General features: G+C 35.4%; 1 protein-coding gene across 2 annotated transcripts in view; it reads left to right on the plus strand.

Annotated features, from left to right (window-relative positions):
- FANCI (Fanconi anemia complementation group I) overlaps positions 1-16,308 on the plus strand; it is a 113,383-nt gene that overhangs the window by 33,514 nt on the left and 63,561 nt on the right. For both annotated transcript variants that reach the window (XM_081767508.1, XM_081767504.1), the window contains exons 8-12: positions 2,994-3,130; positions 4,463-4,686; positions 5,598-5,799; positions 13,948-14,074; positions 15,438-15,573. In XM_081767508.1, the coding sequence (XP_081623634.1) occupies positions 2,994-3,130; positions 4,463-4,686; positions 5,598-5,799; positions 13,948-14,074; positions 15,438-15,573 (826 nt within the window). The remainder of the gene's footprint in view (positions 1-2,993; positions 3,131-4,462; positions 4,687-5,597; positions 5,800-13,947; positions 14,075-15,437; positions 15,574-16,308) is intronic.

Here is a 16,308-nt window from a genome sequence, read left to right on the forward strand (position 1 = left end):
TGCTTCAAATCAATTAGCAATTGGGTCATTTGACGTCAAGAGGGCCAGTTTTAAGAGGTGTTCTAAACTAGACATCTCTCAAAACTCAGTAAGAAAAGAAAAGTATATTTAAAATGTTTAATAAGAAAAAAAGAGTATAACTAGGTGAAAAACCAAGTTTAGCTTGAGATAAGCATAAATAACATGTATGTAAGTGAAAAAAGAAACATAGATGATGGTCAGTTACTCTAGCTGAGTGTGTAAATTCAATAATAATTGCAGTAATAAAAATGGAAACGATTAAAACACTAAATACATACAAAGTAAACCTATTAATATACAAAAAGAAAATTTGAACAGCAACGGCTTCACAGAATCAAGAAAAGAAGACGACTACTTAAATCCATATAACCAACTCTCAAAATAAATTCCCAGGCATATAACTTAATCTTGCACCTAACGATAAACCTAATATATCTCGTAATATATCTTTTGTTTATGTGAATTTGTATGTTTATAATTTAATAAAGATAACAAATAGTGTTATAAGATAGAGGAAAAACAACGATGACTAGTTTTAAGTTGTAGGTACCATTCTATAAGCGTATACGGTTCATCTCTTAAACAAAACTGCTTATGAACAAAATTCACTTTTACGAGAAAGGGTAAATTAACGAAAGAAAAAATAAGGCAAACAGAGAGAGGACTGTCATGGGTAGAAGAGACTGCCGATAAATCGTCAACACAGGTATAAAAACTGATCAAAATTGAATTGTTATTCAAATAACGAAATTTTTCACCTTATATAGAATCGGCTAAACATTGGCCGTGTCGCTGTGGTGTTGAACCACATATCTTATCTTGTATTGATGGCGCCACAAGTGATAGCACGTTCCTCCTATCTATACATCTATATATTAATTACTTGCGAAACCCAATATAATTCAGAGTGCTGTATTATGTCACTACTGTCGATTAACAATAATCGAAAAATCATTGATCATACTTTGTAATTGTTACCATTCTTGTAGTTCAATATCAGTGAGTTGAAAGGAAAGGATTAACGTCATTGAATTAGTTTAAAACACTTCATTCGGAAAGTTTCCTATTATAATAAAGTTAGGATTGTGTGCATATTTGAAGTGGGGGATTTGTAGCTTGGCATTCATTAAAATGTTGGACTTTTCACAAAGTTAGTAGTTACTAAACCAAGTCGACGAAGGGATTAATTCAGGGGCTTGTCCCTGGTTGAAAATAATTCCTTACAAGAAGAGTGAAAATTCATATCATACCTTAAATTTATAGAAGGTTCTGCCCGAGGAAAAAGAAAAGTCTTTTGTTGGAGAGGTATTGTTTGTGGGTAGCAAGTAAATTGAGCTTCTTTTCTAAGCATATGAATAACAGTTTGATTCTGACTGGTTCTTGTCATTAGAAAGATAATTCCGAAGTTGTTGGTGAACAGCTAGAGCTATGTTATTGATTTTGATAGATGTTGTGCCAACCGTAGTGAAATATTACATAAATATTAGTAAGTCACGTATTTTCTCATTACGGAATGAATTTAAGGAAATTGAAAGACAGTGTAGGCCTAATAGGAACTGAAATAATGAATTGATTACTGATATGTATTTTGATTGAGACATTGAAGTTAAAGATCTCAAGAACTTCCTTAACATAGATTTGTCATAAACAGTTCAATATGAAAGAAGTTTGTCCTGGCTCTGCTAATTCAGCGCATATTATATTTGTATTCTTTAAAAATTCAAGCAGCACAATTAAAATAATGTTAACGGGATATTTTCTCTCTAATACCTATTGCTGCGATATCGTACTTTGAATTTGTTACTAAAATTTTATTTGGCATCAATTGCCTTACTAAATCATTCTGGAAAGGACAAAGTGCATGTACTAATAGTACTAGCAGAAATTCTGTTGTATTTTTGTGGTTTGCCCTATTGTACTTTTGTAATTTGCCAGCATATATTTTCATATTTCATTGTCTTTATTATTTAAACCACAAATCATCATCATTTTTGTTAATCATTGGGTCTATCAATTGATGGGCCGAAAATAATTTTTCAAAGCATAGCGTGCAGAACAAACGATCGAAATAAATAAATAAATAAATAAATAATAAAAAAATAACAACAGTAACAATGGAAAAGTATATCTAGAATTATATTTACAGTAAAAGAAAGAGAAATAAATAGCATTCTTCTGGTGGTAAAACTTAAGTCAGGATGGCCGACGTAATTGGTAAAACAACTCTTCATTAGCCAGGTAATCATTAAAAAAACATTAAGCAATGGTGAGACAATCTGATCAGGTTATGCTGCTGTTATTATCTAGAAAATCTGTAGTTTTATTTTCTTTAATAATACATTTGAGAACTTCGTCAAATATTCTGTCCTAGAGCTGGATAATTGGGATAATATAATGATTACGTCAGACAATATACTAACACACTCAGGAATTTTTTAATAATCATTTTACTTGTAATTATGATCCATGAAAATATTTTACACTTCCTAGCTTTCGGCTCTCCCATATAGCTTTGTTCACGAAGAATAAAAAAGGATGAAAACAGCAGGAAAATAGAAAGAAACGGATTCACTGCGGTGTAATGAGAACCTTGTCTTAGCTGCGAGTCACTCGTCGAATGATGGTAGCACACTGTGGAACTACTCAATTCGACATGTGAGTAGCAACTAAGACAAGACGTTCTTCGTACTGCTTTAGTTTGTTTGTTTCGTTGTATTTTTCTTGATGTTTTTATGTTTCTTCCTCCTTGTTTGTTCTCCATGAACAGGACTAGGAAAGAGTTAAGTTGATTTTGAGTTTAACATCCCTTTCAGCAGCGAGGCTATATGAGATGGGGACTCTAGGGACGAGCCGAAAACTAGTAGTGCAAAATATTAGGAATCGTAATTACAAGTAAGTAAAATTAAAGCTGTTTTCAAATAAATAGGTTACTAATGTATTTTTTGTTTTCAATGTCTGTCCTAAATTTTCAGGCTGTGGATATTTTAAAATCAGCTGTGCATAGGAGTCTTGTAGAAGATGACAAAGTAAAAGACAGTGCATGGCTAACAGAAATGATAAATAATAAATGCGACATAAATTCAACGTTAAATGAAATAATAGAGAATTGGTTTGTATATTTCATTTCGTATCTTACTATGATTTAGAATTCATTCTTATAAATGAATTATTGCCTGATTCAACCATGTTAAAGCAGTATATATTGATGACACATTGGATTTCAGTGTAATAACATTCTTTTAGTCATTAACTTCTAAGTTACAGAAAATAATTGAAATCGGATCATCCCTTCAGGAAAGAAAGGAAAGATATTTAAAAACAAAGAAAGAAAAAAACTAGTTTAGAAAAGTTGGTGTTTGAAACGTGATTGTACTATTCGTTTAAATCGATAATTACATTTATTTTTTAAATTCATCCTCCAGTTACTTTTACTCTAAATATGTCACGTGAGCGTAAAATTTCTATCTGCTGTTAGCAAAGATATTCGTCAATAATTCGCGAATCTGAACTTCAGGTAGACTGACAACAATGTGTATTTCTGCAATTAGTGTACAATAAAATAGAGTAATTTAATCTTGATTTGGTAAGTTAAATATAGTCGCCTTCGGCGGCCATACTGCTATAACTAACTTTGCAGTTCTCTGCACATTATATAATCAACTTCAATATACATTACACATCTCCGATGACTATTCCATCATAATCATTGCTAACATTTTGACTTCCCAAGTTAGTTCTGTTTCATAGTGAATTCGTGCATAACGAGGTTCAACAATTCTTACAGAAAGCAGTATTAATTCGGAAAGTAATCAACAAATAATAATTAACAAATGAATTCCCCCTTTCCAGGCAGTGTAACAGTTTTTAGAATATTTTAACCACCTCGATTCTGATTCTGTTCTTAGAGGATTGATATTCTCTGAAACGTTGTCAATCAAATTATAAAAGTTTTATTAAGAAAATCATGATCTGTGAATTTGTTGTTTTAATAAGAAATTATTCAAAAAAATAATCTAACTGTATTCTAGATTTTGATCTCTGAAAAGTTGTGTTTGTTTTAAATAATAATTAAGTGTTCTTAAAAATTATCTGATTGTTTGGAGAAAGCAAGCTTCTGATATCCTATTGGATACACATCTTACTGAAGAGTTGTGTGCGTCATATTTCAAGTCCATACGTGTACAACACAGCAATTAAGCTGTATTAGTAACTTGTATTGTAAGATGACGCTAAGTTTCTTTAGTCATAAACTCAGTTGCCACAGTTAAGAACAATTTTATCCGTAATCGAATATAATGTTTCCAATTTACGAAGGAAAACTTTACATACTTCTTTTATCGGAAGATAACTTTCATTCTTCAATAAAACATTTCATTTTCCATTATTTCATATTTTATTTCATTTACAATAAGTTTGTTTGATGATTTATTTTATCTTATAGCTCAAGAGAAAGAGATACTGTTCTAAAAGGATTGGTTAATTTGGCCTTCGTTTTTCTTGACACGTTAGCTAAGAGTAAGTGGGAGAAAGCTGCACATAGATTGTGGAGAATTGGTTCAAATATTCTTCTGGGGCTGGTTAAAAAACAGCGGGATGTTACCAATACTGTTGTCCAGACATTATGTGATCGAATTATGGTTGAAGATTTTACTGTACCATATACAAGTAAGTCCTTCAAACTGTTCTTACGAACAGTTGCATCATATTGATTGAACACAAAATGGAACTGAAAAGCTGTTTATTTTTCGCGATGAATGAATTAGTAATAAAAGATTGACTCGAAATATATTTACAGAGTGGTCGTTTTATTTGGATTATTCATTACCATACTAGTTATGATCCTTTTCCTTTACATTATTTATTCATTAGCTGAAATACTTCATTAACTGAAAGAAAGCATCATAGGGACAAAATCACACTAAAACATTAGGATTAGATACATTAAGTTATTAGGCGTATTGCATATAAAGTTGTTATACTATTAGACATTTGATTTGAAACGAATATTTTCTGGCGAACTGTGGTCTTGTCTAACATAGAATTCATTGAATATCGGTAGATAATTTGATAGTATGTCTTCATAAACGAAATGTACGACGTTCATTCTGGTTACTTGCAGTAATTAATAGTCTTTCCGAATGGTCCTATTTGCATTTTTTAATTCTCTTTTCGCATATTATGCTTCAAATGAATATGGTTTATTTTACTCTTAAGTGCGAAAAAAGGGCCGGCAATGAAGTGAAACCCAGAACAAAAGACCGTCTTGAAATAAATTTCTAGAATTCGATATTATTTTAACTTTTATTGCTGTTAAAATTTTTCCTTGAAAATACCGTAATTCTCTAGATATAAGAATGTGCGGATAATGGTATATTCATTTCATATTGTAACAACTGTAAGCATCGTAACATTCTAGTATTTGTCTTACTTTTTTTTATTTCTCACTGCTACCTTAGCTCTAGCTGCCTTTAGAATAAAAAGGACTTGTTTTTTGTGAATTTATTTTCCATATTTACGTTATAATATGTTAATATAACTCGTATAAGTGTAAATTGTATTTTCTTCTTCAATTCTAGAATGCCTATTTAAACTATCCCAAAACGTGACGCTTCTCCTTCTGGAGTGTTCCTCATCTATTATTGATCTTATTGAACACCTAATGTATTTACAAGGTCCAGTAGCTGAGAGAATAATTAATGCTATTTTACCCGTTGTCAAAGCTTCTCCTTCAGTGAAGAATGTGCTTATTGTTCAGCTGCGTAAAGCACTTATTTCCAGGTAGGCATCCTCTATTGAAACCTCATATTTTTAATAGCAATTCAAAGATGGTAAATTCTGCAATATTGTTAGCGTTTAACGGAAAGAAATGGTGTCCAAAGTTGAGAGATATATTAATAAATAGATACTTAGTACTCGACAAAATCGAGAAAAACTTTTTTTGTGTATATGTGTATATATATGTTTCGTAAACCTAAAAGTAGATGCTGCATCATAAAATTGATATACCTTTACCAAACTTTTCAATATGACACTAACAAGATTGCAGTGTATAGTATGATTAGTGAGATTCAGGGCTGACATGATGGATGGCCATGATCAGGTCAAGACCTTGCTGGTTTCTTCCTGTAAATATTGACGCAATTCCAATAAGGAAATTTTATTTTTGAAATTTTAGATTGCGGCTAAAAGTGAGTTAACATCAACTCTTGTTTGTCTATTAGCAAAGTTAGGTATCTAGACCTACAAGCTACATAGTCACATGGGGTAGTTGGAGCAAACTGCAATCGTAGTAGCTGCCACTGGCCAACAATCGACCTGTCCTCATGCTACTGTATATGTCTCGAGCAGCTGTTTTCATGGAAGACAACAGATTAAAATAGGGCCATTGATGTGATGATGGCAGTATCGTGATTCATCAAATTATGCAAAGGTGTGCCATTGCTGTTCGATCCAATGACAATGAGCACGTACCCATTCCAGTCTTTATCGACGATACTGTGTGGTTAACATTAATACATGTGTGGCATGTCGGTTGCAGAGGCCCATATCTAACATTGTACGGTAAACTCTGTGCTCAGACACACTCGTGTTTTGTCCGCTATTAAAGTCTCGTAAAATCTTCTGTTAATTTTGCCAGTTTGCGCTTTATCCTGTTGTACCAGTCTCGACTGTTTACAACGTCCGACATCTTTAATAATGTGTTGCTTGGTGCTGCTATCGTCGTCCATTTTCCCACGTTTGGAAAATACTAAACACGACAGCACGTGATCACCTAACAAGTCGCTCTGTCTCCGAGATGCTCGTTCCTAGCTGTCTGGCCATCACAATCTGACCCATATCAAATTCTGAAACATCGCCAACCTTCCTCATACTCCGCACAAGCATCATACTGACTGACTGAGTGAGATCCTTGTCACCATCTGGCGAGCGGTTCTGCTGTACCCCTGTGCTCTTACGTCAGCCCAACGAGTTTGTTCAGAAAGTAGCGGGTTATAATGTTTTGGTATGTCAGTGTATTTATACAATATAATAAGCATTATTCCTGTTTATTGTGAATAATTTCAATTCTTCCTTCTAGTCTATGGTAATTAAGTGATAGAGCGATTGCTTTTGAGTGCAGGGTAGGTATTTTATTCCCAAATATGAGCTTCGAACTTATCTTGGTCACGTGTAGAATGTCGAATATTACTTGTTTTGTTGATTAACAAACATGGATTCGATGCTTGAACAGTCTCTTCCTTTTAACATTCTAGTTTTTCAACTATAAACTCTTGTCAGCGTTATTGTACGTGTTTCGTATCACCCCGAACATCAATTAACAATTTTAAAAGATTAGCCGACTTTTAAAGCACAACAATCCTTCCTGTTTTAAAACCAGAAAAGCGGAGAAGCTGCGAAGTATTAAGACTTACTATGAATGTAATAGTTTAAAATGAAATACTGAAACCGAAAATAATTCTGGTCTTTTATTACATATATAGGGTTTGTCTAGAAAGTAATGAGACTTGAGCTAAGAAAATAAAATTTATTGATCCACTTTGTACAACTCGTTAAAATCCTTCGAAGTACTCTCTTGGCTATTGACACACCACTGCCAGCTCGATTACCATGCAGCGTTCGCTTCTAGAAGTTAGCTTCCAACAACCCCTTAAGACCACTCCTCGTTGCTGCTTGGATGGTCAAAACATCGTCAAAATGGTGACCTTTTAAGCTTCTTTTGAGCTTGAAGAACAGAAAAACGTACGTTGCCTCATGTCGGGACTGTACGGTGGCTGCGGCAACGTGACGATACCGATCCTACTTCCTACGATCCTACGTACTTCCATGTAGTAAGCTACGTTCAGTCTTCCCTTGAGCCAGAAATTCTTTGTATCCACTCGTTTCGTGCCAAAGAAGACAGTGAGCATTGTCTTGATCGTGGACATCCTTCCATTTTTGGATCGCGGTGATTTCTTGTGTGTCATTCTGAACTTGGCGCTTGCTTTGAGAGTCGTGTTTCAGTGTTTCGTCGCCTGTTATTATGTTGTCTAAAAAGTCCGGTTCACACTACTTGCTTGACGGAAAATGTCAAGTCTTTTTTTTTCTTTCTTTCTTTCTTTTTGTCCGTCATCCAGCACTTCTGGCACCAACTTCGCTCAAATTTTCACTATTTCGCTTATCATTGTTTTGGGTAGATTTAGTTCTTCGGCTGTCATTCTCACACTCAAATGATGGTCTTGGTCCAATAGTTCCTTCACTTTGACGAAATTTTCGTCCACATGACTCGTCTAAGGGCGTGCAGAACGTTCGTTGCCCTTCACGTTTTCCCCTCCATTTTTGAAATCTCCATGCTTACGGAAAACCTGGACTCTTGACAGGGCTTGATCCTTGTAGGCCTTTTAAATCATGAACGTCTCTGAGGCGGTTTTTTCAAGCTTGAGGCAAAATTTAGTGGCGTTCGTTGCTCAAGCGAATGCTGTATTTGAGCTTCCAAAAATCACATCGTCGTTTTAAAACACGGTTCGCATTTAAGTTGTTACTCTACCAGAGTTCGGAAGTGACTGGTCTGGGTAGCGTTGGTTATCTAAGACTCACCACCACCAATCCTTCTCGTGACAAACACGATGTTGATGACTGGAGCGCAGTGTGGTGGCCAGTGTCATTACTTTCCGAACAAACCCTGTACATTGTGCGTAAAGAAAAGTTATTATTTAACTGAAAGTACTAGTGTTGTGTTGGTGCAAGTTAAACGCCTCCGAAAGTGAACCGTTATCGAGAAACGTACATTATGGCTCTTTTGCATGCACATTTTTTGTACAAACTAATTGTGAAGCAATGTTGGGAAAACTTTTAACTATTACAGTGATCACAGGTAGAGATATCCTGGTCAGGCAAAAGATGGCCCATTCGAAAATATTCGACAATATGGGGGCCGATTCGAGATTATAGGGAAAGTGTCGCCTAAGGCGCTACGTGAAATTGGTCAACTAGCAAACAAAGAAAATCCGCACCCCAACACGACATGGCTTAGATATAAAATTTAGCACAGTTCACTGTCACCTATAGTCTCTTCAGGTGCTACATTGCTAAACATGAAACAAACTGTCTTAAACTGTAGAAGGGGTACTTGAGAGGAAGGGGGATTAAAATGGAAGTCGATTTCCGCATTGGTTGCTGCCTACATTCATATCATGCGTAACGGCAATCTTCGGGGAATTACGTACCTTCATCCTCTCGCACGGGACGTGCCGAGTTTTACTTCAACTTCAAAGAAAGTTTCGCATTGAATTCTGATTGTCACTAGATACGGTTCAAAGACAAAATTGGAGATACATATGTTGGACTAAAACATGTAAGTAAATGCTACCTGCTTCAGTAATCCACCATATCCCCAGTCTAGGATCAATCCATACGAAATGGTCTAGAACACAAAGCTCATAGCGAGTCACTTTTTTTTTTTTTTAACTAAAAGTTACTTTTTTGGAGGATAAAGTCATTTTTTCGTGTGATTTATGTTTGGCATTAGTAGTTTTCTAAGAAAAATATAAAAATATATGGAAAAAGACAGAAACTTGTTACTTATTATTCTTCTGAAAACTTCAGTACTTGCCATCATGTGCAGTTGTGTCGCCACATGTGAACCAAGTCATTTTTTTCTTACTTCAGCCTTTATTCTTTCTAAAACATAGTGGATGGTTGGTGGATGCTTAAGCTCTCAAGTTGGGTTTGTCATCGATGTGTAGTAGGGTTGGCCATCCAGGTGGGAAGATTTCCCTAAGATTGCCAGTAAGTTAGGACTGCCTAAACATAGATTTATCAAACATGTGAGTTCAAGGTGGCTTTCACTTGAAAAATCATATGAAAGAGTTCTTGAACTCCTCGGTGCTCTACAGGAGTACTTCCTCAAGTTTCTTCCTCTGAAGAAATCAAACCTCATAACTACTGGAAAATACAAATCAGTTTCTAAAATTTTGAAGGATCCATTAACGAAAGCGCAGTTAAATTTTGTCTCTCAAGTGCAAAACTTTCAAGGATACCACAGAACTGCTTCAGAAGGAGGAACCCCTTGTACTGTTCTGTATTCTAAACTTCAAACTGCTACCTAGGTTTTGTTGTTACGATTTGTGAAGAAAGAAGTTGTTACATCTTTGACTGAACTGGATGAAAGTGCTGTAAGTCATCCATCTCCAAAAATTATAAAAATTGGAAAGTGATGAACCTTGTGTATGAGAAGGTCAATAACATTATTCACATTGCCATATGTACAAGTGTTCCTGAATGGTGGCCAATTTTGTTGTCGGTGGAATACCAATTTTTGCATTTGCAAGCAGTACGAAAACTACAGTTGCTGAGAACGTACGAATCAGACAAACACCAAACAAAAACGAATGTTTACAGGAGAGACTGAGGTACACGGAAAATTTAAACTTTTGAGTGTAAAAAAATATGCAGGGTTGCAAACCAATACATGAAATTACCAGAAAAAAGTTCAGAAAATTACGCTCTTAAAGGGGTTGTATTTTGGAATGGCACAAAGTAGGGGGCTCATAAGTTTTGTCCTGAATACTATTGCATGTAAAGAGTTTGCAGAAACATCCACACCTATAATACTACTGGCACCGTATATTTATGGGCTTCCAAAGTTGAAGTTTGTGATTTTGATGCCATTTTCGGGGCGTAATATCTCAAGAGGGCAAAGTGCTAAAAATTGCTGCTCAGGCCACAAAGTAATTCTGTATGTGAATAAACTGTAGCAAAAATCCATGACTGATATTACATGGAGAAAAAAGTGAGGACATCGTACGAGGGCCACTATTTATATTTTGAGCCTTGGCAGCATTGACATTGGATGCTATTTTTTGTTTGCATAGAAGCGCTTGACATTGTTGACTATAATGTACTTCAAATGTTTTGTCAATAGCTTTATCTGTGTTGTTTACGTTGACTTAAAGATTGCGTGACAACAGAAAAATGGAATTAATTCGTGAAAAATTTTGTGCGATGATTTATTACGATTTTCGACGTGGATTATCAAGACAAGAGTGCATTGATCAACATACTTCCACATTTGGTGATGAAGCCCCATCCTTTGTCACTGTGAAACGCTGGTATAACGATTTTACTCGTGGCTGCCATTCGCTCACTGACGAAATTCGCGAAGGTCGTCCAAAATTAGCTGTTATTCAAGAAAACATTGATGCTGATGCTGTGTAAAACCTGTACTGCAAGATCGTCATGTGACATACTATGAGATTGAGGCAACCCTAGGCATTAGTTCCACCAGCATATATAAAATATTACATGATCATTTAGCTGTGAGAAAGGTTTGTTCTCGTTGGATTCCACATACGAGAATTTGACAAAAACTCGTAATTTGACAAAATCTCAAAAAGAAGCTCGCGTCGATTGGTGCACACAAATGCTCAATAAATACAATGGCGGTGCTTCAAAAGACGTATATAAAATTGTAACAGATGACGAGTCATGGATATATGAGCTGGAACGTAACAGCAATCGACTGTGAGGGTGTTTCAAGATGAACCAAATCTAACAAAAGTTGTTCGCGCTCAAAGAATATCGAAACAAATGGTCGCCTGTTTTTTCAGGAAAAGTGGTCATGTGGCAACTGTGCCTTTAGAGAAACGTAGAACGGTCAACTCTGAATGGTACACAACAATTTGTTTGCCGGAGATCTTCGGTCAAATACGGAAAACAAACAAGCGCCATCGGATCATTCTTCATCAAAACAATGCGAGCTCTCACACATCTCGTGTAACAACCGACTATTTGAACACTTAAAAAATCGAATTAATGGGTCATCGGCCGTGGAGTCCTGATTTGGCACCCAATGACTTATTGTTTCCGAATGTCAAGAATAAATTGTGTAGACGATTTTCGTCGGCGGAAGAAGCCGTTGATGCGTTCAAATCCATATTATGGATGTGTCTCAAGAAGATTGGAAAAAATGCTTTGACAAATGGTTCGAATGAATGCAAAAGTGTATTGATCATAAAGGTGAATATTTCGAAAAACAATAAATCAATTTTCAATGATAAATTACTGTTTTTTCATTTAGGCTCAAAATACAAATAGTGGCCCATGTAAAATCGCGAAGAAAGCAGGTGCGTGACGATGGTCGTAGCCCGAAAAAATTTAAATGTTTGGATATGTTTCATGCTAGATCTCAAAAACTACGCATGGTGCAGCAATTAGGTCCGCTTTCGTTTCTGTTCAGTTGTGCAAAAGCTTGCGAGTGATGATTGTTCGATCTTTCTAGTTCCATGGTCATTGACATGTCTATATGGTGAGTGGGTCAGCTTCTTGCACCCACGATACCCATCGTCGAACTGGACCGCGGTATTAAGATACTCAATCTATCAGCAAACTATCATTGAAATCCAATTCCAGTGACGGAAGTGAATATGTTCACAAGGTTGCATATAACGCAACCTTGTGAACATATTCACTTCCGTCACTGGAATTGGATTTCAATGATAGTTTGCTGATAGATTGAGTATCTTAATACCGCGGTCCAGTTCGACGATGGGTATCGTGGGTGCAAGGAAAAGCTAACCCCCTCACTATATAGAGACGTGGCAATAACCATGGAGCTAGAAGGATCGAACAAACGCCACTCGCAAGCTTTTGCACAACTGAGCACAAACGAAAGCGGGCTAATTGCTACACCACGCGCAGTTTTTGAGATCTAGCATGAAACATATCCAATCCAAACATTTAAATTTTTCCGGACTACGACCATCGTCACGCACGTGCTTTCTTCACGATTTTATGATGTCCTCACTTTTTCTCCATGTAATATCAGTCATGATTTTTTGCTATAGTTTATTCACATACAGAATTACTTTGTGGCCTGAGCAGCAATTGTTAGCACTTTGCCCTCTTGAGATATTACGCCCCAAAAATGGCATCAAAATCACAAACTTCAACTTTGGAAGTCCATAAATATACGGTGCCAGTAGTATTATAGGTGTGGATGTTTCTGCAAACTCTTTACATGCAATAGTATTCAGGACAAAACTTATAAACCCCCTACTTTGTGCCATTCCAAAATACAACCCCTTTATGAGCGTAATTTTCTGAACTTTTTTCTGGTAATTTCATGTATTGGTTTGCAACCTTGCATATGTATTTAGACGCAAAAGTTTATATTTTCCGTGTACCTCAGTCTCTCCTGTAAACATTCGTTTTTGTTTGGTGTTTGTCTGATTCGTACGTCCGCAGCAACTGTAGTTTTGGTAAACGCTTGTAAATGCAAAAATTGGCACTCCACCGACAACAAAGATGGCTGCCATTCTGAAACACTTGTGCGACAACGTGAATAGTGTTATTGACCTTCTCATACACAAGGTTCATCACTTTCCAATTTCTATAATTTTCGGAGATGATCGAGCAGCCACTTTCACCATCTTTGGACCACATCAGATGGATTGACCCTCTATCGAACAAACATTCCTAGTTTGTATGGGGCCAGCAAGAACCAGATGCGATTGACGTGGAGAAAGCATCCACCCATCACTTTGGTTTTATCGTGACGAGAAGCAGGAAACGGAAATTCGTGCTGTACCCTTTCATGACATTCCTGGTAAAAACTTAACACCAGTCCAATAGATTTCTGTGTATCTGAACTGTTAAAACTACGTCTGCAACATCACGCTAACTGCCTATGGAAAACCTACAGAAGAAATGTGATAGAATTCTCATGCCTGTGGTCTAACGTGGGATCTAATAAGGTGAGTATCCTCTATTTGGTCCTATATAAACCAGACAATTTCTGTACTTGCATTTGGCATCTTTTTCGCTTCAAACTTTGCTATGAACTACCTACTACCAATGTTTCTTCTGTAAAATTTTGAGCTGACTTACAGATACACAGTTGCTTACAGCAATTGATTTTTAGTTTGTAACAATCCTGTCCTATTTTTCCAGGCCTGCAGAAAAGAGACAAATGGGCGTGAGTGGGTTTCTTCTCATGTTAACATTCTTTAAAGTAAGGGGATTAGCAGCCATAAGTCAATATAGTCAGGACAGTATGATGATGCCTACAAGTAGCCAGGTATATCACATTTATTTATTTATTTAGTATGCTACGGTACGAGTGGTGCTTCGTTTTAATTTTTGAATAGTTGTTGAGCCTTGCTGTTATACCACCACTTCTTCGCCAGTATTTGTGGGATGTAGAATGTTTGGTGCAATGTTTGCCTATTGTGTCTGAAGCCACATAGATGATCTCTCATTTCATCCATATTGTAGTTAACCATACTGCCAGAATGTTAGCCAAGATCTTGTAGTAATTCGGTAATAGCGATATTCTTGGATAATTGTAAGAGTCTAATTTTACTGCCTTTCATCAATATAGGCACTGTTACCAATTCTTTTCATTCCTTAAGAGTATCTTCTTTCTATCGTATGAAACAGACCAATCTTTATATCTTTGAAATTAAGGTGGTTTCTTCCGCCTTGACTTGTTCTGAGAATAGAATCAGTTCCCGTATTTTCGTATTTCTTAATTTTTTAAATCTCTTTTTCAGTACCTAAGAGGAAAAGTTCCTCAGTCAAGGGTTCTATGGTGTGTACTTCACTGTTTGTCATTAGTAAATATACATTCGGCATTTTCCGTTTCTTTGAAAAAATCTAGAATACTTGTTAACTGACAGAAGTAGCACTGAAACTAAAGTTTTGACTTAATGCTTCATTATCCTTCATATATTTTGATTGTGACTTTTAGAATTTGAATACCTAAGAACGGGATATTCATTTTGCAGCTTAGTTTTTCATATTTCTGGAAGTTTGTTTTTTTATGCAACCAACTTGTAAAATAAACCTGAGGACGCAACTCACTTGGCGCTGTTTATAATGAAACTAAGGTGCTCATCTTAATGCGTCATTATCTTTAAGGCAGTCAGCAGTATTTTACTTTTATGTATTACTGTAGATTTCCGAATACTATTGCAATGTGGATTTTCCTTAAGCTTCACTGCTGTTAGGTAAGAAATCGTATGGAACAAAAGGAAAATCCCGTCAACTTATGTTCGGGATTAAGTTGAATTTATTATTTTAAATACAAATTTAAACTCGCATATATTTACGTATATGAAAATTTTTGTATATTTGCTTAAAAATTTAATCTTTCAATATATCAAAATTTATTTATTTTTAAATCTAATTATGTTTTCTTTTAAAATTGGCTTCTTAAGAATCTTTAATAGTCTCTCATTATGTGATTTAACATCCATAACACCTTTGTAGTTTCTGTTGTAGAACAAAAGTTGTCATTGATTGTCATTCATTTTTTTTATTGCAAACCTCCAATTTAAATCTACAGTAACATTTTAGCTATGAGCTTGAATAGAAGACTTTTCAGAATGTTATGTATTATAAGTAGTGTTTTTTAAGAAAAATTATATTGTATATTTCAGATAAGTGTTGATGTTCATAACTCGTTAGCCTCAGGCAGTAGCAGTGGCTCTAATGAAGCTCTCTGTTTGGAATTGTTGAATATACTTCGACGATGTTTCCTGCATCAACAAAAAGTGAGAATAACCTTATATGAAGGTATGTATTAAATTAACATCTACTTTTCCGTCCTTATTTTCACTAATAATCTTTGTTATAACAGCGTCCTTTGAAAATCCTAGAGGTTGTTGGTCGTAGAAAGCTCTGAGAATTCACCATCAGAAAACATTGAATGGTTGTGAAAAACCCTAAACATTCATTATCTAAAGAATATAACTCAGTGAAAGGAATTTTGATTGCTTATGATAGAAATTACAGTTGTTGTGGCCTCATGTGGTTCCATGCTTTGTTTGTCAGTTGCACATAGGGATGCTATATTTCATTTTTGAAAATCCGGGACACTAATATTTGCATTTTAAATGCGCGAAATAAAAGGTGCAAAGCTGCGTTCACATCTATACACTGTTGTAGTAAATATAAAAACCTAAAATTAAGTATTTAACCCCCCTCCTCCCAAAAGAAGAAAAATAACTTACATAAGCCATAACTTTCTCTTTGCATCGTTAGGCATGGCGGCTCTCGAAATACAAAGGAAAATTAGTCAAAGGTAAAATTGTAACATAAAACAAGCTTTAAATATCAACTTCTAATCCCTAGGCCGATGAAAAGAGAAATACCAACAATACTACAATACATATTATGGGTTTGTCAGTTTATATTTAACTCTCGTGTTTTGAGCTGCTATATCCATCAACAGAAAAAAAAAAATTAAAAATGTTGAGGAAAGAAATATTTTTCCCTTGTTCAGCAAACACCGGGGCCTTTGTGCATCCT

Source organism: Thermobia domestica, chromosome 1 (genome assembly GCF_964235325.1).
Source record: "Thermobia domestica chromosome 1, izTheDome1.hap1.1, whole genome shotgun sequence".
In the NCBI taxonomy this organism is placed as follows: Eukaryota; Metazoa; Arthropoda; class Insecta; order Zygentoma; family Lepismatidae; genus Thermobia; species Thermobia domestica.